General features: G+C 47.0%; 1 protein-coding gene across 10 annotated transcripts in view; it reads right to left on the bottom strand.

The window, feature by feature from the left end:
- Positions 1-27,902, bottom strand: part of COBL (cordon-bleu WH2 repeat protein) — a 300,968-nt gene that overhangs the window by 3,559 nt on the left and 269,507 nt on the right. For all 10 annotated transcript variants that reach the window (XM_015133467.3, XM_015133472.3, XM_015133470.3 and 7 more), the window contains 5 exons: positions 25,079-25,388; positions 12,177-12,274; positions 9,036-10,915; positions 7,813-7,932; positions 6,388-6,651 (listed from right to left, as the gene is read on the bottom strand). In XM_015133467.3, coding sequence (XP_014988953.3) covers positions 6,388-6,651; positions 7,813-7,932; positions 9,036-10,915; positions 12,177-12,274; positions 25,079-25,388 — 2,672 coding nt within the window. The remainder of the gene's footprint in view (positions 1-6,387; positions 6,652-7,812; positions 7,933-9,035; positions 10,916-12,176; positions 12,275-25,078; positions 25,389-27,902) is intronic.

The following is a 27,902-nucleotide window of genomic DNA, read 5'->3' as shown; positions in this document are numbered from 1 at the left end:
GCGCACTTGCCCTTTTCCCGATGCTCCTCCATATCCCTCTCTTCTCTAGGTTCCCTCGGGCCCTCTTCCTGAACTCCCATGGCAGGGATTTAGCATCTATTTCAAGCCTGTCCAACCTATGGCCTGGGACCACTTTAAATGTATCCCAACACAAATTCATCAACTTTCTTAAAACATTATGAGGGCGGGCGCGGTGGCTCACACCCGAAATCTCAGCACTTTGGGAGGCCGAGGCGGGCGGATCACCTGAGGTTGGGAGTTCAAAACCAGCCTGACCAACATGGAGAAACCCCATCCCTACTAAAAATAAAAAATTAGCTGGGCGTGGTGGCGCATGCCTGTGATCCCAGCTACTCAGAAGGCTGAGGCAGGAGAATAGCTTGAACCCGGGAGGTGGAGGTTGCGGTGAGTGCCACTGCACTCCAGCCTGGGCAACAAGAGATAAACTCCATCTCAAAAACTATATATATATATATATACACACACACACACACACACACACACACACACACAGACACATATATATAAGATTTGTTTTGCAATTTTTTTAAAGGTCATCAGCTATCGTTAGTGTATTTTATATGTTGTACAACACAATTTGTCTTCCAGTGTGGCCTAGAGAAGCCAAAAGATTAGACACCTCTGATCTACTTGTACAAACACAGTGTTCCACTTAGCCAGATGCTTCCTGAGGGCCCCACTTATTAATAGGGGGAGTGTTACAGTCTGAATGCTTGTGTGCTCCCAAATTCCCGTGCTGAAATCCTAACCTCCAAGATAGTGGTATTAGGAGGTGGGACTCTGGAATTTGATGAGGTCATGGGGGTTGAACCTCATGAAGGGATTGGTGTCCTTATCAAGGAGGCACCAGGGAGCGTGTGTGCCCTTCCATCACGTGATATGATGGGCAAGACTCATGGGACTCATGATGTGGAAGGAGAGGCAAGCATGCAACAAAAGCCACACCAATTGCTAGCGAAATTAGAGCTGTGGTTTGCATTATGAAGGAAAAATTATGGGATGCTGTATTGGGAACCTAATCTAGACTGAGGGAGGCTTTCTTTCTGAAGATGTGAGATTAATCAAGGAACAAAGGGATAAGTCAGGAATGAGCTGGTCAAATGTGGGGAACAGCTCTGGAGGAGTGGAGAACAGCATTTGCTGGCCCTGAGGGTGGTCACTGCGATAGGTGTGCTTCTCCCAACAAGTTCCTCCCCATTCTACTTGCAGAAGAGGCAGCTGACTCAGTAGAGCTGCAACAAGCAGAACAGTCACACGCAAAGAGTCTGCAAAGACAGAACTGACCCCTGGGTCTCAGGACAATTTCACATTAACCAAAGCATACCACAGGTTTACATTAGGAGCAACCAAACCCAGGGGTGATGCAACTGTACTTTGGGTCGCATTCACCTACTGATAGAAACTGCTATTCCCTAGTCACAGCAAGTTGGAGTTCTCCAACGCACATGTGAGGACCTGGGGCTTAGATGAAAGGAGAGTTGCTGTGTTTTTTCTCTTTCCTGGTTTGGGGCCTCCTGTTACTGTTACATGTCTAATCATTTCTCACAAGGTCTGTGGTCAAGGCCAAGTGTCATGACGCGTGTGGCCCGCATCAATTAATCCTGCCATGGGAAAACAGGCACCTGAGGGCCCAGACAAGAGACTGGAACTCAGTTCAATGGGACGTTTCCCAAAGCAGCCAGGAGCTGATAAGGTGTCTGGGCCCAGCAGCAGCAGGACCTACGGAAGGGCTGGGAGAAGTCACTTATGATGTCTGTGCCCCATTTTTGCACCTGTCAAAGGGGAGCTACGACCTTGACTTCCAAGAAGGTGTTGGGGTAGATGCTTGCCCTGCTGCCCTCCTGGGAGGAAAGATCCACAAGTCATCGGGATTAGCCTGTCCCAGCTTCTTTTGAAAAGTTTCTAAGGTCAAGAAAAGACTCCGCGTCCCCGCCCCCTTCCTCTGGCTGAGAGCTCCTGAGGGCACAGATGATGATGCTTTCGTCTATCACAAGCAGCTCCGACAGTGCCCGGACCCTGGTAGGTTCTCCGGAAATGCTTGTGGAATGAAGCACTAGACATGAATGTTTTAAATATACACATGGATTAGGAGGGTGCTTGTTGTACATTCCAGGCCTTCTGAAATAATGCATTTAAAACAGATCGACAAAGACAGTCAGACGCATACAGCTTTGCCTTTAATATGAACGCAGGGCTGAGTGGAAGCAAGTACTGAGTGTGGGGTGGGGTAGGGGCAGATCTGAACACTGCCTTCAGGAGGAGTGGGTGTTCCACTGAGAAAGTGGGTACACATGCAGCCGAGCTGCAAATGCTCTTATTGGGAGCTGGTGGAGAAACACAGCTGGAAGTTTCTCTGGCAGCCACAAATGCAGAGGCAGAGACATTACTGGATTCACACCATGAAGACAAACGCAATTTCAATTGCCTTGAAAAATGGCAAAGTCACTCTTAAGGTAATTATTCCTCCTACATCAAATTTACCCTTTTGTATTTGATCATGGGCAGCATTACTGCCAACGTGAAACTTGTGTATTACAGGTTGGGTGACCAATCACCCAGTTTGCCTGCGACTGCCCCAGAATACCTTCCCAGCATAGCTGGGCACCCTCATTAAAAGGAGGAGGCTGCACTGCTATGGGGAGGAGGAGAGCCTGCAGATTCATGCACTGCAGCGCTGGGAAAGCCAGGGACACCCCTCCATTCCGGGATGTGCTCCCAGCAATGCTATTCTGGAGCCCTCGCTGAACACCCAAAAGAAGACCCAGGAAACTCTACATCTACTGAGAACCTATGGAGAACCGATGAACACTGCACACCGTGGGAGCCCCTGAATTTACTGTATTTTCCTCAAGGTTAGCATAGCTTTTACCATTTTTCTTTTTTAAAAAAATTTCATTTATTATTTTTTAAAGAGAAAGGATCTTGCTCTGTCACCCAGGCTGATACAAGTTCAGTGGTATGATCATAGCTCACTATAGTCTTGAACTCCTGGGCTCAGAAATCCTCATACCTTCACCTCCCAAGGAGCTGGAACGACAGGCCCGTGCCACCACACCTGGCTCATTTCTATATTTTGTAGAGATGGGGGTCTTGTTATGTTGCCCAGACTGGTATCAAACTCCTAGCTTTAAGCAATTCTCTCGCCTCAGCCTCCCAAAGTGCTGGGATTACAGGTGTGAGCCACTATGCCCAACCAGCATAGCTTTAAAAGTCCAAAAGGTGAAATAAAACTAAATCATAAGAGGCAAAGTCCATATAATTTGATGTTTGCATGCCATACCATACACCAAAGTGTATTTACTACAAAGACAATATAACCTCCAGGATCCATGCATAGCAGAAAACTGTCATCTAACCAGGCTTGTTAAAAAAATTGTAATTCATTTCCCGAATCGCAAAGTTTCCTGTGACCACAGATCTACTCTCAACACAAATGAGCAGACAGGGCAAACTGCTAGGAAATGCAGTTGGTTAATGCCTTCAAGAGAATGAATCATTGGTCCAGGTGAGGCCACCTTGGCCCCCTGCACCTGAGTCTCCCTGATGAATGCCGAACAGAGGCCAGGAGGGCAGGTCCATCACCCAATTCCTGTCCTCCTAGGGCAGGCTTTCTTCAGCGGATTTTTTTGTGGTTCTGTGATAAAGAGTCAATTGCAGGAAGGCTCTGGGATCACCGGGCACGGTAGTAATAACGAGACTGAGGGGAACGTTGTTTCCAGCGCAGGACTCAGCCGAGGAACTCAGGGCCCAGCTTTCAGCCCGGGAGCATCTTGTAAATGGCGCGGGGCATCAAAACCTCAGAAATACCACATAAATATGAATTGCCTATAACTTTCCAGGGTGGATAAGGCAGACCACACGACTCGGACTAATCCAAGAAACAATCAAAACCTGGACTTTTGAATGCCCTTTGAAGCAGCTGACAGATGGCTGAGACTGTGCGAGAAACACAAGCCCGGCTCCCGCCCTGGCCAGCACTTTATAGCCGCGGTGACCTTTCCCTCCAAGCATGCCTGGGCCTCGCGCGGCACCAACGCCCACGGCCTCGTCCAGGCCTGGCCTCTCTCTCTCCGTGGCTGTGCATTTCTCCTCGTTTTCTGTCTCACAGCACAGCTTCCTCTGTTCTTTCGGGCTAGTCCCAAACTTATTTTTTTTTCCTTTCTGTAAGGCAGAAGAACGCATTCTCAGAAGCCAAAAGTCCTAGTGTTAAATTTATCTCCTCCACTTGCTGGCTGTGGACCCTGGGCCAGCTTTCAGCTTCTCAGGGCCCCAGGCCCTTCATGACTCTGCACAAGATGGATAGGGTAAAAGAGAAAGATGCAGAAACCAGTCACTGAGATGAGTTTTATAAAGCAGTGAGTACAGTGTGCGGTCATGGCCTTCACAGGATCCTAGTCAGTGCAATTCAAAACGCATGAAAGGCTCAAATGAGATAGACAATTGTCTCCAACCTCAATGTACAGTGACTTGGAAAGCATTGGAAAATTGCAGATTTGTAGGCTGAAAAATATGATTCAAGATGCAGATGTCCTGTGGACTTACATTGAGAAACAGTTTTAGAAGCTCAGAAACGTACCCTGGGATCAGTAGAGTGACAGAGCTGATCCCAGCCGCACAGCTTCAGACTCCTCCAGAGAGCCTTCCAATGACCAGCCCTTGAAATCGGTGGCTGTCATGTGTGTGGGGCAGAGAGGATGCCTCGGAGCTGCACCTCAAGAGCCATCTTCAACAGAATTTGTGCTCATTTTTATGACCCCTATTTAGCCATTCACCCCAATTTCTTCACTTTTCCCTCATTTTACATAAGTACTTACATTCATCAACACATAAATTCCATAGGAATAAAAAAGCATAAAGAAAACCAAAGAGCCTTAAGTAATTTTTAATTGCCCCCCATCCTGAGGAGATGGCATAAAACTTGCCACATCCCTTGCCATCTGGGTAAGGAGATTTTTCTCCCCAGTATCTGTGGGTGGGCTGTGCATTCAGTGACGAGTGGCTAGCATCTTTGCTGGCTGAGGTCTCAGGGCCACATCACACAGTTATGAATGCCTCACCCTCACACTGGGACAAGCTCTGGGGAGCTGACCCGAGAGCCATCACAAATAGCCCCTGGGGAGCGCACAGAGCCGCTGAATCAGTGGGTGCTCAGGCTGTTCTTGCACAGGGAAACAAAGTTGTGACCTCTGGGTGTCCACGGAGACCCATCCCTCGAGGCAGTACCTTTCACAGTAGGGCTGCCTGTGGGGTGTGGGGCCTCCTCTGTTCTCAGTGCCCCGAGGCTTCTGAGTGGGAGATCTGGACAGCTGTCTCTCTTCTCCATGGTGCCAGCAGTCCTACGTGAGAGTGGCTTACCCAGAGTCTCTGGGGTTACCTGCTCTCTACAGAGCACATAGCTTGTGACCTGGGGATGAGCACTTCTTGTGCCCAAACTGATCCACATCTAAGTCCAGGCCCTGTGTGACCAAGCCAAGCGACTCACTCCTCTGAGCCTGGCCTACTTTATATAGAAAGTGAGGATAATCTTTAGCACTAACCCCTTGGATACAAGTGAAAACATAAGCTTAGGATCTGGAAATAATCACTCAGAAAGTAAAATCTTTTTCCAGCCTCCCAGTGATTGGCATAACTCCCCACACTCACTAGGAATGGGCAGGGACGGAGGGTCAGTCCATCTACTGAATCACATCAGAATTGAAACAGGTCTCAGAAGCCATCTGGCCCAAGCAGCCCTTTAATCTGGGAATTCTATTGCAGGGGCCAGGTGGGCAGTAATGTGCAGACCAGCACAAGACCAAACTGTGAGAAGCTGGGGAGAAAGCCGGGGAGATCCAGAAAGTGCATGCTCTGCCCAAGGGACTTCAGATTCCATAACTGTCCAACATTAGGCTGGAATGCAAGCATGTACGAGTGAGTGAGTGAGTGAATGAATGAATGAATGAATGAATGAATAAGGCTGGAGGCTTCCATGCAGGCTGAGGGCCATGAATTTGTGATGTGTGCTCTGTGGGGCCCCAAATGGATGACATTCCATCCTCTCTATGGACCAGTAGAAACTGTGGGTTAGGGTGGGACTGCGCTGGGGTTACAGTGGGGTTTAGATTCCACTTGTCACCGTCACCAAGGAACTGAGGACTGGAGCCAGCACCTACCATGCAGGAGGCCGACTTCCTCACCCGCGGACGGGAGCCTTCATCTGCCACTCTGGTCAGTACATGTGAGCGACACAGCAACGCCGGCTCTCTCCCATCCCACTCCCATGTGACCGCCCCACGGCTCCTGCCCACAGGCAAGTGTGTCCCTGGATCTGAGCCACACCTCCATCCCTCTGGCCCCACAGAAATGCACACGCACAGTTGCCGTCACCTTTCTCAGTCTCGCAGCCCCTGTGCCGGAGCGGATGGCGTCCATCAAGGCTTGCCTTGCGTCCATGGTGTTGCTGGGGGTGTCTGTGCTGGACCTGGAGGCCGTCCTTGGTGCAGAGAGAGCCTGGGAGGGTGGAGGAGGTGGTGGGGGCACGGCTGGAGGGGGCGGAAGGCCAAGATCTTCTAGCAGAGGACTTTCCGAGCCCTGTGCAGAGCGCGCAGCATCTCGGAAGCTCCGGAGCTCCTCAGAGGCAGAGGATGCCACCTGGCAATGAGATGATTAAATGACTACTATAGAGTGAATGTCTCCCAAAATTCAGGTGTGAAATCCCAACGCCCAAGGTAGTGGCATGAGGAGAGGAGGACTGGGGGTGGCTAGGTCATGAAGTGGAGCCCTCATGAATAGGATTAGCGCTCTTACACAAAAAAGGCTCCAGGGAGATCTCTCAGCCCTGCTACTACATGAGGACGCAGAAAGAAGGCACTGTCTATGAACCAGAACGTGGGCCCTCACAAGATACTGAATCTGCTGCTGCCTTGATCTTAAGACTTTGAGCCTCCAGAACTGTGAGCAGTAAAATTCTGTCATTTATAAGCCACCCAGTCTGTCGGATTCTGGTATAGCAGCCCAAACAGACTAAGGCAGTGACACCGTCCCCAAAGGTTCTGAGAGAGCAGCACACGGCTGATTATCTTACCCTTGGACCTGAGATAGTTCTTTTGCAATAATCCCAGGAAGTTTGTCCACTTCATGGCTGAGACATCTGCCCCCATGCTCTGTCGGCAGCCAAGCAACTGACCCCAGAGACCAGAAGTTGGCAGTCCTGCCTTACTGAGAACTCTCTGACCTCATGACTTTTCTTGACATATAAGAATAGACATAGAGGCTGGACACATATATCCAACCCATTAATGGGGGCAAGATATGCACTCAGAACCTAATGAGTGATGTACAAGTAGCATTTTCCCTCAATTTCTGTGCCTGGAAACTAAGACGAGACCATTCTGCCCTAAACTCAAGTCCATATTGGCTCCCAAGGTTGTGCAAAAACCAGCGCTATATTCATGCAACAACTTTTTTCAGGGTGTGCAGTGGCTTCAGTTCTGTTTGTCCAGTTAGTGAAGCCTGGAAGCCATGCCAGGTGTCCAAGTGACTCAGTTCTAGGCACAGGAAGGAATTGTGCTTCAGCACAGGCTGAGAGAGTGTCTGGAAGCTCTCACTGCTCCTTGCCATGGCTGCCCCAGGCTCCTGGAGCAGGGTTTCCACTCCAGTGTCTCAGGCAGGCTGGGTTGGCCACTCTAAAGACGGATGGTTCACTATCCACTCAGAAGAACAGAAGCTTCTGGAGCCACCACCCAGGTGCCTGGGGAGAAGGGGTGAGTGGGTTTGACCTCCTGGCACCATGGAAGGCCCTTCACCTCTTACCTTCCTCAGGCTGCAGGTGCCGCTGTGCCCGCGGATAGCTGCCAGCAGTGCAGATCGCTCGCCCTCTGCCTCCGTGTAGGACAGTTTCACTGGCCTGCCCTCCCCGGTGTGTTCTGCTGTCTAGAATATTAACAGTGTCACATATTTCACTGAGAACATGGAGAAATGCGAACTGTAAGGCAGCTCATGAGAAAACCCACTCATGGGACAGGCACGGTGGCTCATGCCTGTAATCCCATCTACTTGGGAGGCTGAGGCAGGAGAATTGTTTGAACCCAGGAGGTGGAGGTTGCAGTGAGCCACGATCGTGCCACTGCACTCCAGCCTGGGCCACAGAGTGAGACTCTGTCTCAGGAAAAAAAAAAAAAAAAAAAAAGAAAATCCACTTACGTCAGCTGAGACCTATAGGGTCAGTTTTATACCCCTGTCTATGAGAAGGCACACATAAGAATCAAAGGCTACGTATCTGGGGTAGTTTCAGCGCATCTGGGGTAGTTTCAAACTGCCTCTGAATGGCAGATCATTCCTGTTATTCATCCTAGCATTCCAGAGCTGATGTGTGTGTTTACATCTTGCAGACCCAGAAGAGAATCCATGGCCCCCACTAGCTAGTGCCTGACTTTGGACTAGGCCCCTTGGCCTCACTGTGCCTCAGTTTCCTCATCTGCAAAATGGAAGAAGTATCTCCTTATTATCAGCATTGGTGTAGCATGCAAATGAGATAATACTTGTGGTATGTTAAGTGCCTGGACAGTGGGCAAGTCGTGTCCTAAAATGACTCCTGTGTTACTGAAGAATGACAGTTTGCCGCTGCTACAAATGCATATGGGAAAGAAGTGGCCCTGCCTGAACTTTCTCCCCCGTTCCATTGTTCAAGGATGAGCATACAGATGGTCCTGCCCCTGGCCTCTCCACTCCTCTGGCCCTGTAGATGGACATCACCGGCTGTTACCTTTCCCATGGGGCAGCCAGGGGCCTGAAGTCAGTGTGGACTAGTCTCACACCCATCCATTTTGTCCCTTTAGTAGTTCAGTACAAATATCTGGAGGCAGGGAATTCTAGTTAAAATGACACCTGTGTGGTAAGCCTCAGTGTTATCCTCATCCCGTCTCTCTCTCTCCTCCGCTTTATTCTGAGACTGAGACCCATGCACTGAAGTGGGCAGGTATGGAAGGCCTGCCCAAGACCTCTCCTCAGCCTGCCCTGGAGGCTGCCATCCTCACCTTGCGTAGCCTGTCCTTCCCTCCTGCAGAGTGGATGGCTTCCATCAGGGCAGAGTGCAGGGATGTGTCTTTTGGGACTGGTCTCTGGACAACAGGTTTGAATTTTTTCTTCGGCCCAAAAATACTAGGTGACCAAATACTGTCTGTTTCATTTCCATCTGTAGAGAACATACTGGGCTTTTCCTCTCTTTCTAGGAGAATGTGGCTTTCTGTGCCAGACCCTTCTGGAGGATGGGAAGGCTTGCCGCGGCCTGGGGCATGCACAGAGCCATTGGCCAGCTCCCTGCTGCAGGCCTGGGCATTGGACATGTGTGGAGGGGGTGGGTCTGTACCATCAGGTGCGTGTCTGGGTTCAGATGCTGAGTTGGCCTCCTGGTGACTTGTGCTTTGCTTTCCACTGAAACCACAGCTCTGTCCCACAGAAACACCATCCCTCTGGGAAGACGGAACCAGTGAAAAACAGGAGCTTCTGTGGATAGCAGCAGGTCCATCCTGAGTATACAACTTCCTGTGTGGGCTGCTGACCTCCCTGCTAGGAGGGGCTCCCACTGCTGAGTCTTCCCCATGGTTGTCAGGAGGAGTGACACAGGGCCGCTGGGCACCGTCCTTCCAACCTTGTGTCTCTGAGTGTGGGCTGGAGGTCCTGTCATCTTTCACAGTTACAGGTGGTGCAGCCAGCACTGGCACTCTGCCTGCATAACCCTTCTCGGCATGGCCGTGCGGCCTTACCACGTCAGCATGGACTTTCGGGGGTCCTATGCGCTTGGCAATGGCAGAGGCCACATACTGGCTGGATGTTCTTCTCTGAGGCTTGAGAAATGTGACTTCTGTGTTGTGAGCTGCTGGCACCTTCATGTGACGCATGCCCATGGTGGGGGGCTGGCTTCTCCCCTCCTCGAGGGGGTTCCGGCCCTCATGGTGGGCAGACTGCTGCTGGGGCAATATTGGCTTGGGGTCTGCTTGGTGTCTGCTCTCTGGATGCTGCGTCTGGGTGCGCACAGGCGGGGAGGAGGGTCCCCTGGCAGAGTTCTCCGAGGGCCGACCCAGGTGCTTTTCCACAGAGTTGCACCTCCAGAACTCTTTGACTTTCCCAATGGGCTGAGATTCTGCTTCAGGCACAGACGAAGACAGGGAAATGATCCTGATGCCGGTGGTGTGGGGATTCACCAAGTTCCCCAGCTCGTCAATCTTAATGGCGCCGGTGGAGAGGGACACGTCTCTGTCGTAACATCGCATCTCTGACTTTGGAGGAATGATTTTATATGTTGTGAGGCCGTGCTTCAGTCTGTAGCTTCTCCCTGGGTTTTGGCCTCGTTGGTGCCATGACGCTGGTGCCAGGGCAGCGTTTTTATCATTGCCCTCCTTTTCATTCACTGGTTGGGAATTCACTCTCTCTGTGGCCTGAGTCCTTTCCCCGTCAGCACAGCCATGCACTTTGTCTTTCACTTTTGCATTTAGGTTGTCTGTGTGAAGATTCGAAGCACAAGAAGTCACCCTGGGCGCTGTTTCCATTAGATTTCCATCTTTACAGATGTTGGATAAGGCCACACGGATTCCTTTTCCCATGTCATGGGAAGCGGGGTGCAGGGCAGGTACTTCCTCCCTTGCCTTTCCAGGGGGCTGGCTGTGCTCAGCCTGAAGTGGCGCCAGGGAGGCTCTCCTGCTGGTAACACCCTCCGAGTTGAAAGACCCAGCATTGTTGTTTCTATTGGAAAACAACCCCGAATCCACAGGATCATCTGAAACTTCCCCTATGAATGTTACTGGGATTGCATCTGTGTCGCCGTGAGGGACCATGGCATCCTGTGGGCAGTGGTTGGATGTACCATGGATGGAGCTGGTAAGGGAGCTGGTGTCGGTTTCATAGCTGTCTTCCATTTCTGCAAAGAGGGACAAACACAAATCACAGATGTTTCCCACGCCAATTACTTAGTGTAATTGCAGCCATGACTTTGATTTCCCTGAGGTTACTGTTGAATACATTATTTACGTACGTTTTAAAATGTTATTTGGGTTTGTAATCTACATAATATGCCTGGGGCCAAAATCTCAACTTTCATTACTCAACACAGCTGTTTGCAGATCCATGATGTTTCAAGGCAAGGTATTCAGTTACAACGTGCTGCCAACATCCTTCACTCCTGGGCAACAGAGCGAGACTCCGTCTCAAAAAAAAAAAAAAAAAAAAAAATTGATTTCTAGATCCAAGCCTCTGGAAAAACTATCTCAACATAGAAACATGAAAGTGAGTTTTGGGTTTTGACCTCCATGTTTCTCATGTCCACTAGAAGCACAACAGAATCCAGAGGACCACGGGCTCTAGCTTTAACTTCTTAAGGAAGCAGATGACTAAGTCTTGAGTATCTCAGAATTACCATTGCTCTTCCAAGCACCAAACGATGCAATGGTCATGGGGTCAGAACCTGCGGGACACACTATGGCTGATTCAGATTTTTAGCTCTGTCAGCTATACATTCTCAGGACAGGAAACTGAAAAGTGAGTCAGACAAAAACAACCCGTCAGTTTTGCAGTCTGTTATCTTCTCTCTCTTTTTAAGGCATGATAAATATCTAATTTTTAGTTTATTTTCAACATATGCCTTGGAGAAAATAACATAGCTGCTTTGTTTGAAAGATTCCCTAGCTGTTTACTGCAATTATTTGCCATCTGCTTTGGCCTTCCAGTATTATTTCCCCAAAATATATCAATATAATAGCAGTGCCATGAGATGCTCCATTATAAATGGCTTCATTGTGGTCAAAAGGCTATTTCTCATTGAGATGCCATATATTAGCAAATCAAGAGAAGTCTTAATGAGGAAATCTGTTTATCTTTTGCACCACCCTTTTTATTCTTTAGCATGTGCAGCATACTTTTTAATGCGCAGAATTAGTATTATTCAGAGCACACTGTAAGCAGCTGTCTGGATGTTTCCAGGTACTGCTTGGCGGCCCAGATAAAAAGCAGTCTACTGGAAAACTGTGTGTGCCTCACATCCAGGCTTTCACCAAACTGGCCTGGAATTCCTTCTGAAGGCCGTTTCCTCACATAGATACATCAAAGTATGCTCAGAGGAAGTTACTGTTGGCACCTACTTTCATGCAGCATAATATCAAAGTAGTAGATCAGGTGGTTCTTACCTTCCAGGTCTTCATCAAGTTCTGCAAGGGTTTTATGGAACTGTCCAGTAATTAATAGGTCTTCTTCATCATTTGAGGCTGTGGCAGCTTTTTCAGTTCTGGGGAAGACCAAAGAGAAAGGAGCACTCATTTCTCTTACTATTGATTTAATGTACTCCTTTCCAGGAATATCTGAGGATAGAACAGCTCATACTCAAATTCAAGCAGTCACATACTCACTGTACTGCTGCTGTCCTCAGAACTACGGAGACGCAGATTGTTCATGGGTGTGTGTGTCCCCCGTGCGTGTGCACAGGTGTGTGTGGGATGCAGGTGCCATGTGTGCATGTGTGGAGTATATGTCTTGCATGTGGTGTGCATGTGATATATGGTGTGTGTGTGGCCCCAAAGTGTTAAAAGTAACCAAACCACACACAGCTTTCATTCACTCTGCAGACTGAAGTCAAAGTTTTAATTCCACTGCACAAAAGACGGGTTCATGTGATCCAGGATTTGCTTGCATCTCTGCCTCGCACTACAGCAAGTTCCCTGCACCTGGCAACTGGCAAGAAGGAATGAAGCCATCTGGAGGCCAAGTATGGGTACGTGGCTGGGGGCTGGTCCACCTCACCTCGACACTGCACAGCCTGGCTGTTCCTCGGCACTTGGGGATTTGAGTGCAGCATCGTTCGAGGTCCCAGTGATAAAGGCTACATACCTCTGGCGCAGGATCTGCCTGCTGTTAGGAGGCCCATGGGGAGGGTTGTGCAGGGCTGCATGGAGGAGGGTTCCCAGAAGTCCCACCAACTTCATAAGCTCAGCCTCCATTTGTGTCCCCCCTAGCAGTGGCCCACCCTGCCATACTCAGAAAACGAGAAATTTCACTCCCCGACTATAAATGACTTTTACAGACTCTATGTTTACTTTGGCTTAATTTCTACCCTGGGTGGGTGACAGGGAGCCTGATAATGCCACTTGCAGGGGCAGGGCTTGGGGGCTTGATAATGCCCATTGAAGAGCTGTACTCCCTGGGATCTTGAACTGGGACATAAAGATAATGAGGATGGCCAAGAAACCTCACAGCAACAGTAACAGGAATAACCGCTCCACCCTTGACCCTGCAAGCCCCTTCCCAAGGTCCCCTCTCAGACTCAACAGGAGGAAGCTCCTAGCAGCGTGAGGCCTGCCTGCATGCCTTTGTGCCAGCCTCCGAACACAGCTCTTTTGCACCAATTATCTTCTTATAACCCTCACAGACAGTTTTTCAGGTAGGTAGTGTTGCTGTCACTGTTGTACAGAGATGAAACTATGTACAGAGAGACTACAGAGCTGCCCAGGTCACACGGGCATCCAGAACCAGGCCTCCTGCCCCAAAGCCCAGGAACGACCAGCTGCATCTGGGGCCACAACACATAATAATGTGGCCCCTGTGGCACGGGGCAGCCAGGAAGATGTCAACCCGTCTGCTCAGAGAGCCGGATCTGGCTTTATTTGCGTCACAGGGACAATGGCATCTGTGAGACAACTGCTGCCAAAACAATTTAAAAACTGTCTTTGCAAGGGCTCTTGCCTCTATTTTCCTATTGTGCAGAAAATACAGAGACATGTCTATGGCAATTGTCTATCTTCAGTGAAAGCTGAAGGTTTGTTTTCCGCTGATTGTTAAAAATTGAGGACCAATTTCCATCATTGCTAATCAGGCCCAGATAATGATGCATGAAATAAGCTTTGCACAACCCTCACGTAGCAAAGTTTTTATTCTGATAAATGAGTCTTTCTTATTTGGTGACTATGTCCATTTGGGAGCCAGGAAGTGGCTTCCAGATTAGTCTCAGCTAATGTCCTCTGACAAGCTACACAAAGGGGGCTGGTTGGAGATGTGTGTGCATGTGGACCCATTAATAAGGACCACAAGAGGTGCATGACTGTCTTCCCTATTACTTTTGCCATGGACTTTAATTATTTGAATGCACTTTACTAAAGTTGTGCTTTTCTCTTTCATGAAATGTGATGGTTTAAATATATTTAAATTTTTAATAAAATATATGGCAGAGAAAAATGGAAATTGCTATATAAAAGAGCAATCTGAAATGGAAAATAGATTTAAATGCTTGGAAAGATGGAAAACTTTTTAAATGCTTGCTCTTAGTTTAGGATGCTTAAAGCCCAGCCAAACAAAATTACAGACATACTTTTACTTCAAAGTATTTGCCTTTATTTTAAAGTATGCTTGACCACGTCACTCACTATGAGAATGGAACATAATGATATCACATAATGCTATCAATAAGAATTAAAAAAAAATGTAAGATAAAAACTCCACTGATTCTACCATTTTGCAAAATAGCAAAACAAAACAAAACAAAACCCACCCCAAGCTGTTGAAGATGTGATGAAATCTGAGAGACCCACACTTGTTGCTACAGATTTTAACTGGAAAGCAATGTGGAAATATATATCAAAAAACACACAAAACAAAAATCACTTTATCTTTGTAAGAACTTTGGCCCATTAATCTCTCTTTTAATAATCTACCTTAAGGAAACCCAATAGAAGGAAAAATACAAATACAACAATGTTCATGTTAGAATTCTAGAATGTCCAGCAGTAGGCAGTTACCTAAATTATTACATATACATTTCAAAGGGCATTAAAATCAGTAAATATGATGATCATCAAGTCTATGTAGAAACACAGATCCATGCTTATGTTAGCATGTTATGGGAAGAAATCAGCACACACATATATAGAAACATTGTGATAATATAAAAATAGCAAATACCTTTGGACAAGGGGGAGACAGAAATCTAGACAAGAAACCAACCAGCATGACTTAAGGAAAAGGTTGAATTAGGATGAATATTTTGCCTTTTTTCTTTAGAACTGTGCTTGGGTGAGTTCAAAGCAGCTTGAGTGATAGAGCAAATTTTTAGCCAGCAAAATTTAAAAGGATAATTTTGTCCTTTAGTGAACAAGAATTCTTTCCTGCAAGAGTTTGCATTCTTCTTACACTGCACACAGTTAAGTACTTTATTTTATTACTGAGTGCCTAGCAATCCTAGTGTGTGGCTGTCAGCCTGAAACTGTAACAGAGAGGATGCACAAGGTCTGAACAGTCTCAGCCCTTCAACACCTTCCTCCTCCCAGGCTCTGGGCTCCCTGCCCTTTAGAAACAGCAGGAGCCCAGTTCCAGGCGCTTGGAGCTGCTTCTCAGCTGGTTTCTCCCCTATCCACCAGTTACAGCTGCCTTTCTGGAGTCTGGGGACCCTGTGCTCAGCTCTAGTCCTTCATCCCTGTGTTCTTTCCTGTCCAGCTCCCTCCCACCATCGGCCTCACTTGACACTCTAGGGGTTGCCCTGGATGCTGCTGCTTGGTTCCAGGCTCTGCTGGTACCTTGCATCCCACCTCTGCTCCAGCTTTGCTCCCCGACACTTCAGTGTGGGGCTGGCTCCTTGGGGCCCTGCTTGCCCTGAAAAGAAAGAGTGGACATGAGCTAGGAGCTTTCAGCCTGTGTGCACTGTGGAGTGAGGGAAGGTCTGGCCACCAGGCAGCCAAGGACCTTGTTTGGTGTTTCTCCTGAGGCTGCCAAGCTCTTGGCATCTCTGAGAGAAGAAAGAGGAGCAGCCTGCTCTTCTCTTGATGCAATACAGGGCGGCTGCGTTCTGAGCATGTACGAATGGATTATCTAGCAAAAGCCAGAGCCAATGGCAATGTAGTGATTTTATTTTCCAGTGTAAAAAAGCAGGAGGGAGAGACAGCAGTATTTTCCTTCCTTACTAGCTCCCATCTACTTCTCTCCAAAGGGTTACTAATGGATTATAAACATTCCTCTCTCTTTGCAAAATCACCAGATTTATGCCCTTAGTCACTGGGCTTGGAGGCCAGCTCTGTGTGGGCTTAGCAGGGGAGCCCTAGGTATGTGGCCCTGAAGAGTTAGCAGTCAGCAAGAAACATCAGCCTCTGTTAGCTTAAAGTAAACCTGCCCAGATGCTTTCTTCCCGGGCTTCCTTTCCCCACAACACATACCCCAATCTTTAGACATGTTCCTTATTGACAGTTTGTTCTGGCTTAAGACCAAGAAAATAAAATGCAAACAAACACAGGGCAGACATTTTGATACCAGGCTGCATGTGTTGAGTAAGTATTGCAGAGTTATTTTCTTACACAGAGTTGGGGACTCTGCAGGGAACATGAGTGTTTAGACTATTGCGGCACGCGATATGGGGGATATGGCTCAGCACCGGCAAGTTTCAAACCCGAGTCTGCCCAGGAAGTGGACCTGCGTCCTTGGGCCCAGCCTCTTGGGGTGGTCGGAGGGTGGCAGGCTGACCGATCCACCCAGCCGGGTGTGTGCAGGGCTTGCTGAGCCTCTGCATTCACAGCTCAGCCTCCAGCAAAAACAAGAACTAGGGGCAGTCACATTCAGTTAGTGCCAGGAGCCAAAATCGCTTTTTGATTTGTTGTTTTCATTTGCTATGAGTGAGAATGGGCTGAATCTGACCAATCTGAAATGTACAAGATGGGTTCATCACACATGAGGTCACTTTTTCTTTTTGATGAGGCTAGAAGAGTTTCCTTAAGCAATTTAGTACAATGGCAGAATTAATGAAATAAAAAGTCTGAGAGGAGAAAGACGTTGCTTTTAGGTAGCAATCCAATTTGCTAATGACAACCAAACCAACCCCTGTGATTTCAAAATGATTACTTGATAAACTAAAGGCAAGAAGCCTGGGAAAATATGCAGTTGATGATAGTCATATGTGCTTAACCTCCCCCGTCCATTTGTAAATGTTCCTGTATTACCAAAGCTTCAGAGTCCTGGAACAATGGTGCCCAATACAACATAAGCCACATGTATAATTTAAAATCTTTTTATAATAATATTTAAAATGGGCCGGGCACGGTGGCTCAAGCCTGTAATCCCAGCACTTTGGGAGGCCGAGACGGGCGGATCACGAGGTCAGGAGATCGAGACTATCCTGGCTAATACAGTGAAACCCCGTCTCTACTAAAAAATACAAAAAAACTAGCCGGGCGAGGTGGTGGGCGCCTGTAGTCCCAGCTACTCGGGAGGCTGAGGCAGGAGAATGGCGTAAACCCGGGAGGCGGAGCTTGCAGTGAGCTGAGATCCGGCCACTGCACTCCAGCCTGGGCAACACAGCGAGACTCCGTCTCAAAAAAAAAAAAAAAAAAATTTAAAATGTATAAAGAAATAGGTAGAATTAATTTTAATACTCTAGTGATTTCTGCAAATAATTAATATAAAATTATTTTATTTCTGTACCAGATTTGATGTATATTTTACACTTACAGCACATGTCAATTTGGATCAGACACTTGGCAAGCACTCAGCAGCCACACACATACTGGACGGTGCAGCTCTCCAAGGTCTCACACGTGTTTTAAACAGTCCTTTGTAAATGCAGTGACAAAGTTTCAGGGTTCTAGAAGGGGTCTGGAGTGTAGAAAATGTTTCTAAATGATCCAGTAGTCACAAAGTTGTTACGCAACCCTCTCTGTATCTGAGGAAAGGGGGATTGGTTCTAGGATCTCCCATAGATACCAAATTCTGTGGATGCTCAATTCCTTTGTATAAAATGGCATAGTAGCTCGATGCAGTGGCTCATGCCTGTAATTGCAGCATTTTGGGAGGCCAAAGTGGGCAGATCTCTTCAGGTCAGGAGTTTGAGACCAGTCTAGCCAACAGGGATAAACCCCGTCTTTACTAAAAGTACAAAAATTAGCATGGTGGCATGCACCTGTAATCCCAGCTACTTGGGAAGCTGGGGCAGGAGAATCGCCTGAACCCAGGAGGGGGAGGATGCAGTGAGCCAAGATTACACCACTGCACTATAGCCTGGGTGACAGAGTGAGACTCCATCTCAAAAAAAAATAAAAGGCATAATATTTGCACATAATCTATGCACTCTCACATAGTCATGAGCTGCATACTCACCTTTCAGTCAACAATGAAGTTTCAAGGTTCTAGGTGGTGCCAAATGTTTCTAAATGCTCCTGTGTCACAAAGTTTCTGCACCCACCAGGTTTCAGAGGTTGGTTGGTGTGATCTGGGTCCCTCTGCACCTCTCACCACGGGCCCTCAGTCCCCTAAGGCTCCTCATAGCCACAAGCCTGCAGGTAATGGCACAGCTCCTCATAAAGCGCTTCTGCAGCCATCATCCCCAGCATGCACCGAAAAGTGGGGGCTGAGAAGGAATGCACAGGCTTCCAGGCTGAAATGGGACATCAGGCACTCCAGGGAGGCTCCCTTCAACTGGAGAAGCTACGCTCTCTACCTTTGGTGGCTCTGCACATGATTACAGTTTGGCCTTACAGTTTAAAAAAAAAAAAAAGAAAAAAAAAAGCCTGACACCCACTTATTCAATCTCTCTCTTTTACTCCTCACAGCATTCCTGTGGAATTGATGTTCCCAAAAGGAACCCTAGAACTCAGATTTTCACAATAATTATACAGAGTTAGATATTGCCTGATTACAGCAAGGTTGCTTTCAGAATTCAAGAGTTTATAATCAGTGCTAGTTCCACTGTTCCTTCCCTGCAGGTAGGAGGAGATAACAGTCTCCTCTACTTCCCCATCCATCTCTCTCTCTCTTTCTCCCTCTCTCTCATATATATACACACAAATACATACACACATATATATACACACAAATACATGCACACATATGCATGCACACATATATATGTGTCTATTTATCTTTTTCAAACACGTTATAAATAAAGAGGAAGATGATCAGAGCTAGATACAAGATACAAAGATTACCTAACAAATCAAATTTCTCCCCTTCCTCAGTCAGTTGTACATAACAATACCTGCAACAATAACACCAGGTACCAATCGTTGAAGGCTAGCAATGTATCAGCCACTACTGTAAGGGGAGGTAGTGCATATCTCAATTTTACTGACCAGGAAACTGAACCAAGAGGTGAAGCCACTGGGCAAACCACTGCCAGCCATGGGCAGTTCCTTCCCTAAGCAGTCTAAATGCAGACTCTTCAATCTTCACATTAAGTGACTCTTTAAGTATTAGGAGCATTGGCTGGGGTCATACATAAGGGACATATGCCTGTTATAAGAGTCTGTGGGTCCATGTAGTCCATGGCAGAGCTATGTGTGAGGCACACAGGACCTTCCCTGAGGGCCATGCCCAGGTGTCCCCAGAATGAAATGCAACCACCACATTTCTGTTATTCCTGTTCAGCTTTTGGGCTGAGCTCTTCCTTAGGAGTTTCTTCATTGGCTGTACTATGTTGAGAGGAATACTCTGGGAGTCTGATTTTCCCTTTACAAGGTCAAATTTCAACTGAGATTTATTTTGCAGTGAAAAATTATAATCGGATACAATCAAATGACGTGAAAAACATATTCTTTTCAAATTGCAGCAGCACATATAATATATTCCAATTATTATTATTTTTTGAGATGGAGTTTTGCTCTTGTCACCCAGGCTGGAGTGCAGTGGTGTGATCTCAGCTCACTGCAACCTCTGCCTCCTGGGTTCAAGTGATTCTCTTGCCTCAGCCTCCCTAGTGGCTGGGATTACAGGCATCCGCCAGCATGCTTGGCTATTTTTTGTAATTTTAGTAGAGATGGGGTTTCACCACATTGGCCAGGCTGGTCTTGAACTCCTGACCTTAGGTGATCCGCCTGCCTCAGCCTCCCAAAGTGCTGGGAGTACAGGCATGAGCCAATGCGCAACATATTCCAATTATTACCAAGCATTCACACTTGCTCTTCTTAGAAGCATGGTATTCCTTAGGCTCTTCAATTTAATGCCTCGGCTCCAAGGACACCAAATGGAGCCCACCAATGCTGCCATGTATGAAGTAAGGGCTGCAGCAGCAGCGAGGCCAGTCGAGCCCCTAAATACAACTGCACACAACCCAAGAAGTGAAGATGCAACTGAACCAGGACAGTTTTTAGCTGTGGCCAGCCCAATATGGCTCTCTCCTTGGACAGGTGGCAGAGCTCTTGAGGAAATGGTGTTTGCCTCCAGTTTGTCAATGTGTGAACCCAGTCATCCCTAGCCAAAGGAGTCTAGATGATTTTGACCTTCGTAGGGTGCAGAGAATGGAGAAATAACTAAGAAAACTAGAACATAGCGATGTAGACCTTACACACTTGGGTCTTCCCAGGTGATGAAGGGTCTTAAGGCTGTTCCCAAACAGTGTTTAGTGAATACCCAAATAACAGAGGGGTGGCAACAGAAGACACCACTTTGGCCAAGTTGATAAACCATGAGCAATCCTCATTTTCCTGATGACTGGGACTACAGCAGAGACTTTCTGCAAGCTGAAGATGTCTGGGGCTACCAGGGACAGCTTCACAACCTATCCAACTCCACTCCCAGCCTAGAGGCCTGGCCTTGCCAGCCAGACAGAAGGTGACTTCGGCTGTGCCTGAGCCCCTAAGGCCTGGCATTCAGAGGGGATGGAGAGGGCTCATGTCACAGCCATGTCCTACATCTTCATCGTTTGCCATGTAAGATGAACACGGGTTCTGGGAGCACATATGGGTGGCTCAGGATGAGTTGCAGAAACCAGGTATGGGAGTCATCCAGGGTAGGGCCAGGAGGTTGGGCTCGGGGATCAGGGACAGGGCACCGGGAATGGTGGTCATGCCCTCTCTGGGCAGCCTCCTCTTGATCAAGGTTGGGTATGTGTTTCAGGGCACAATGAAAGAGGAGCTTGAGGTGCCAACTAGGGACGCTCTGCCAGGCTTTTGCTCACACTGCCTGTCAGAAAACCTCCTCTTTGCTATTGTTTCTCTCGACTGCCAGAGTCTGAACATGGATGCTGCTGTTTAGTGTTCTGATAGGGTTCTTCTCTGCAGGTGGCTGAGGTGAGGGCCACACCCCTGTGAACAGTGGTGGTTTCTGTGCTCTCACGAGCTCACCTTGAGTCTGGGCTGTCAGCCCTGAGGCATGGGTCCTCACTGTAGGGATCGTGACCACCCGACCGGTCTGCTCCATTGGGCCACACCTGAGTTCTGCTGCCGGGGCAGTCCCCGCCAGCCCTGCCTTTACCACCCCTGTGCTGCCTTGGCTTTCGACAGGGTTCACTCCAGATGTGAATGCCGAGCCTGTCCCTGGAACACACTATTTTCATCAAAAGAGGCAGATTCTCTCTTCATTCCCAACTTTATGTGTGAATCGATATTTTTCAAGCACAGGAAATACCTGAGTAGCTGCAACTATATTCCAAAGTTGGCGAATAGGCAAGGAAAGTAATCTTGTTTGTCCCAAAAAGAAGTGGAACAATCGATGCAGCCTTCAGTCTTTAGAAGGGTGTAAGTCTGGGAACAGGCCACATCCAACTTGCGTATGTGTTCCGTTTCACCCTGAGTGCTTGAATTGGTTGCCAACATTTACAATTTGGGAGACGTTACATAAAAATCCAGATTTCTGGCTTCTCTTCAAAAACTGGCCACACTGGGTCTGTAACCCACAGGGCGACAGTTGGACAGAGGGAGCAGGGCTGTTCTCTTTAGAGAAAGCATGTGTTTTCCACACTGCCTGTGGTCTCTCATCTGCTGAGCCTTCCTCAACCTTGCCTAACCACTGCCTTGCCTCTAAGGCATCCATATTTGCAACCCTTGCATTGCATGGGAGGCACCGCTTTGAATTAATCCTGAAATTTATTGAAAATCATGTATTTGGGAAAAAACGTGATACACCATGCTGAAATCTCTGAATATGTCTAATTTGTCAGTTGAGATAATTCCTGTAAAAAAACCCAAAAAACCTCAAAATGGTGCCCAAAAAACTAGATTCATTCTACGAAATCCCCCCTACCCTCCAAAAACAAAACAAAAAGCAAAAAGACTAGAGTCATTCCATGCAAGGGCAGAGTCAATCCCAACTCTTGGGCAAATAACCCAGCATCACAGCCAGGGCTAAGGGGCTCAGACAGCATCTTCATCCTCATCTGACTGATGAGCTGACCACAACCCGGTGAAGGAAAGTGATTGTCCAGGGCAATTCAATGGTGCCCCCGTTTCCTAAACTAAGGGCAGTAGTTCTGACAATGGGTACTACTTATTATATATGCAACGTGCATGGTATCATCTGTGCTGGGCTTTTCACAGGCTCATGACAACTCTGATAGATAGGTGGCATATCCGCACTGTGTATGATCAAAAGGTAATGCTTGGCAAAATTAAGTGGACTCTTAAAGGCCAAACAGCTAGTTAGTGGTGGTGAGATTCCATTGTAGGTCTATCAGATTCCCAAATTCCCTCCCTCCCCACCACAGTACTCTCAAATTCAGTGGCACCCCAGAGATGAGGGCAGGAAAACATGCCGTGTTCCCTGTTTGCATAAAGCATCAGGTTCCAAAGACTCAATGATTATCCTGGCTGTGGCCATAGTCAATATGAACCCTCATTATTTGGATAGAAATCAGCAAGATTTTATATCAACGGTCAGCACCAGCAAAGCAAACAATGAGTCCTATGCGCAGCATCCCTCAGGGTGCACAGTAACGCATGTCTGATTAGTTTCAGATGTGGAATGCAAACCTGTGCAATCCCCATGCAAACTGCAGAAAAGACGTAGAGATTACAGTAGAAAGTGATTTTTCTTTATGTTGAATGACTAAAAGGAAAATGCCATAATTTTCCTCTGTTCTCAGAGATGTAAACAACACAGGCCAACCTCAGCAAAATGCATCTTGTGTGGGGTAGGCAGGAAGGAACCAATTGCTGCCTTCAAATTTCCTTTCTGATGAAATATAAACTTGGTCTTGGAGTCACCCTTAGAATTGAAGAGCTATACTTCAACGTTATTAGGGAGTGTGTATAACAACATGGGGAACTGGTCATGACAAACTGTTAGGTACAAAGATATATAAAGTATTACTGATAAGACAATTACACTAACCAGATACAGATTTGTGTGTTCATATGAATAGGGTTGGAACAAAACCCGAAAAACATATTATAAAAGCATTCATTCATTTTGGTGACTGGCTTATGAACTATTTCTTTAAATCATTTTACCTTATTTCCTTTTTTTTTTTTCTTTTTCTGGGACGGAGTCTCACTCTGTCACCCAGACAGGAGTGCAATGGCGCGATCTCGGCTCACCACAACCTCTGCCTCCAGAGTTCAAGCGATTCTCTTGCCTCAGCCTCCCGAGTAGCTGGGACTACAGGCAAGCGCCACCACACTCAGCCAATTTTTGTATTTTTAGTAGAGATGAGGTTTCACCATGTTGGCCAGGTGGGTCTTGAACTCCTGACCTCAGGTGATCCACCCACCTGAGCCTCCCAAAGTGCTAGGATTATAGGCTTGAGCCACTGCATCCAGCCCATTTTACCTTCTTTCTGTTAACATTTCCATAATATTTATTTGATGCGTTCTTGAAGTTATCTAAAAGATGAAAAACATTGCTGGGCTGAAGAGAATCAACATGCCTTTCTATGTAAGAATAAAGAAAGGAATCCTGACAGTGTGATATTGGTACAGAGATGGACAAATACACCAGTGCTACGGAAAGAGCGCTGGAACAGAACAACGTGCACATGGACACTTGATGTCTGACCACAGTGGGGATAGGAATCAGTGGGAAAAAACAGATCCTTCTTCACATCACACCCAAAAATAAACCCCATGTATAGGAGAGCCCAAATGTGAGAATGCAGTTTTACAAGAAATTCAGGCTATCTTTAGTCTTTTAGGGTACAGGAAGGATCTCTTAAATAGGCAAAGATTATATACATCTGAGAGAAAAAGGAAAAATGAATACTAAAATGTGAAGACAATCATTGTACAAGAAAAGAAAACACAGGTAAGTTCGAGCCACAGACTTAGAAATGTTCCATGTGCGAATAACTGACAAAGGAGAATTTAATAATAAAAAAAGTAAACATAACAATTTTTAATTTAATTCAATTTTTTTTGAGACAGAGTCTTGCTCTATTGCCCAGGCTGGAGTGCAGTGGTACAATCTCAACTCACTGCAACCTTCACCTCCTGGGCTCAAGTGATCCTCCCATCTCAGCCTCCAGAGTAGCTGGGACTACAGGCACGTGCTACCACGCTCAGCTAATTTTTAAATTTTTTTTGTAGAGAAAAGGTCTCACTATATTGACCATGCTGGTCTTGAACTCCTGGACTCAAGCAATCCTCCTGTTTCAGCCTCTCAAAATGCTGGGGTTATGGGCATGAGCCACCATGCCAGGCCAAATGTAGCATGTTTTTTAAAAGGGCAAAGGCTATGAAAAGGCAATTAATACAATACAAGACCCAAATTGCTAATGAACAAATGACAAGATGCTCATCCTTCCTAATCAGAGAACTGTAAATGAAAGCTACATGAGAAGCCATCTATGCCTACACGCTGGCAAAGCTCAACATGTCTACTGATCTTAAATACTGGCATCGGTGTGCAACAAGGGGACCTTGCAGACACTGGGGGCCTGCCAACTGCATGAGCATTTCAGGTATCCCATAAAGCTGAAGATGAGTCTCTTTCCTGTCAGTTTCCTCTTCTAGAAAAGTCTCTACATGTAAATAGAGACGTATGTTTCTTGTTCATTGTTTCTAGCCCTCAAAAACTAGAACAATCTAAGTGCTCATTATCAGGAAAATGGGTAAATGAATGAATGAACACCACAGATATCATCATGGATAAATCTTACAAACATGATGTTGAGTAGAAAAATATACTTAAGGGTATGGTGCCAAAGCAAACAAGTCACTCTTACACAGTCTTTGTAAGTTACTGCAGATGTCCAGACAGCACAGAGACATGCCTGAGAGCAGCTGCCGTGAATCAGGGTCGGGGCCCTGGTGCAGCGCAGATTGTGATAGCACGTGTTGGATCCCGTGACAAAAGACACTCTTTAGAGACACAGATGTGGCTGTGACTTCCGTCCCCACCCGTCCTTCCCATGACTCACCTCAGATGTGAGTTCTCAAAGCCATTCTTCTCCCACAAAGGGCTCTTCTGGGGACCCAGGTCTGGGGTTCCAGCGAGGTCCTGGTCACTGCAGTCTTCCTGGTCCGTGGCCCACTTGTCTTTGTATTTCATGCTGTCCTGCTGCGAGTCCAGAGAGACGATGTCTGAGGGGGAACTCATCACTCCCGAGTCCTCGGTCGTGTCCTCCGACGCAAAATAGCTGCCAACGGACACGGTCTCCTCCGCCTCTGACAGCACCTGTGGGACTCCATCCGGGCTGCAGTGGCTGCCAGACCCCAGGGGCAGGCTTACTGGACAAGACACGGTAAGGACAGGTCAGCCCAAACCATTCCGGGGTCCACACTGCCTAACAAGTGTGACATCAGTGTGTTGGCCCCACTCTAAAATTTCAGATTCAGGGTGCTCAAAATAAAGGAAGACCCTCATTCAAATACTGCTGAATACTCCTGAAACATTTTAACTCAGAGGGAGTCATTCGTGTAAGATTGAGAGCAAAATTTTCCCTTAAAAATCAGTATTTGATTAATTAGCCTTTTATTTTTATTTATTTATTTATTTTTTTTTTTGAGACGGAGTCTCGCTCTGTCACCAGGCTGGAGTGCAGTGGCACCATCTCGGCTCACTGCAAGCTCCGCCTCCTGGGTTCATGCCATTCTCCTGCCTCAGCCTCCGAGTAGCTGGGACTACAGGCGCCCGCCACCTCGCCCAGCTAATTTTTTGTATTTTTAGTAGAGACGGGGTTTCACCGTGTTAGCCAGGATGGTCTCGATCTCCTGACCTCGTGATCCGTCCGCCTCAGCCTCCCAAAGTGCTGGGATTACAGGCGTGAGCCACCGCGCCCGGCTAATTAGCCTTTTATATTGGTCTCCTCTCTATGGCTATGGGCAAGCACATTTAAAAATTCAAACTAATGACATGTTGAATACAATTGTTTCTAGTCTGACCTTTGATTAATGGAACTTGTTTAATGTGAGATCTTTAGAAAAACATTAACAACAATTAGAGTTTTTGGAAATATAAATAAGCAGACATAAATATCAGTTTGAAAACATCTCACGTGTATTTCATATTTGAAATCTGGCCTAGAAGATTCATGGCCCTACTCCCCAGCTTTTGGCTCTCCCTTAATTTTTACATGTGAGGCCAGTTTCTGTGGTTGCGGTTACCTGGCTCCTACGCACTAAATGTGATTTGCTGCAGCAGTTTGGTGAGATGCACAGAGCGGCAACTCGCTCTCCAAGCCAGGTTCTGTCAAGCACTAATACTAATGATGGGTAGCACTATGGACATTCTGCACAACTACCTAGCTATTCGTAGATAGCCATACATTAAGTGTAAGGAATGGGAGGTCATTATTTTTCTCTTCCTGAGCTTCTAGATTCCCTAAAATCACAGAAGGCTCTATGCATAGAGATGAAATTTGAAGGACAAAAACACACAACTCTAGCCCGATGTATATTAGAGTTGTTACTGTTTTTTAATAAAAACAGATTTTAAACTTCAAGACACTTCAGGATATATGATCTAAGCACTATTTATGACAGTCCAGGAAACAAGGACTGTGTTTTGTTGCAGTCCCAGTGTATTTTGTTTTAAAGTCATTCTTCCCCTAAATAGTCACTGGATGCCCAAAGTGAATTAAGACTCCTCTAGGAATGCTCACTCCACAAAATCATGCACTGAGAGTGAAGTGACATCACAATTGCACTCAACATCACCAATATTTTAACTGGACAGGAGACTAACAACTTATCATCAACAAAACCAAAATAAAATCCCATCAGGTGTTGGTTTGAGATTCCAAACAATAAAACAAATGAAAGAACAAAAGTTTAAAAGAAAATACATTTCACTAAAGAGCTCCAAAGTAAAGAATAGAATGAAAAAAAAAAAAAAAAAGGAATAGTTTAGAACAGCGCAAACGCACGAGGAGATATGCTGAATGCAGTGATGCTGGTCTGCTGCGACCTCGTTCTTCTAGTTCTCTCCCCAGCTTTTGTGGCCAGACTCTTAATTCAAGACAAATATTAAGAAGAAATGTCACAGTAGCTCCCTGTTTCCCCTCACTCCTCTCTTGCCTTCCCTTTTGCCGCCATCACTGAACAATAAAACCAGCACATTTTTTTCTGTCTATGTTGTATATAAAAAGTATGACAAGAACAAAACTCTCAGGTCACAGAGGCCTGGATTCACACCCTAACGGAGTAATGTAATGCTGCTGCCCACAGGGTCCCTATTGCCGAGTGGGTGCCTGAATGTGAAGGGCCCCATGACAGGGCCTGGGGACACAGATTTCCAATCCAAACATGTGGGCTCTGGCACTCACAGCTTCTGAAGGGACAGACACGTACACAAAGAATGACAATGCTGTATGGTCACACCAACTCTCGGTGTGCTCCCATAGGCAGAGTGTGGCAGGCCAGACTGAGCGAGGTGGTGGCACACAGTAGGGGCCACACAAATGCTGGTTTAGCCTGGCTTACCCTCTTCCCTCTCCAGGGATTATCACTCAGGTGTGAAGTGGCCCCCGCTAGCCCTCTGCTGCCAGGCCCCTTGGAGGGGGCCCTCAGAGCACCTGGTACATGCCCTCTGGAGGCACAGAACACATTGCAGGGCAGAGGAACTCTAACCCTGCTCCACCCCTTCTCTAGCCAGTTATAAAGATCAGGAATGCTTGTCTGGTCATACATATATATTCCTCAGAAGTTTTGAGGCAAAAGAAAAAAAAAGTTGAGAGCCTGTGGTCTAAATTAAGCCACCTGCAAAGCCTTAAATCAACATGGAGTGAGAGGTCACATATTCAG

Source organism: Macaca mulatta, chromosome 3 (genome assembly GCF_049350105.2).
Source record: "Macaca mulatta isolate MMU2019108-1 chromosome 3, T2T-MMU8v2.0, whole genome shotgun sequence".
Taxonomy (NCBI): Eukaryota; Metazoa; Chordata; class Mammalia; order Primates; family Cercopithecidae; genus Macaca; species Macaca mulatta.
Note: the sequence above shows the minus strand (reverse complement) of the source record. Positions and strands in the feature narration are given on the sequence as shown.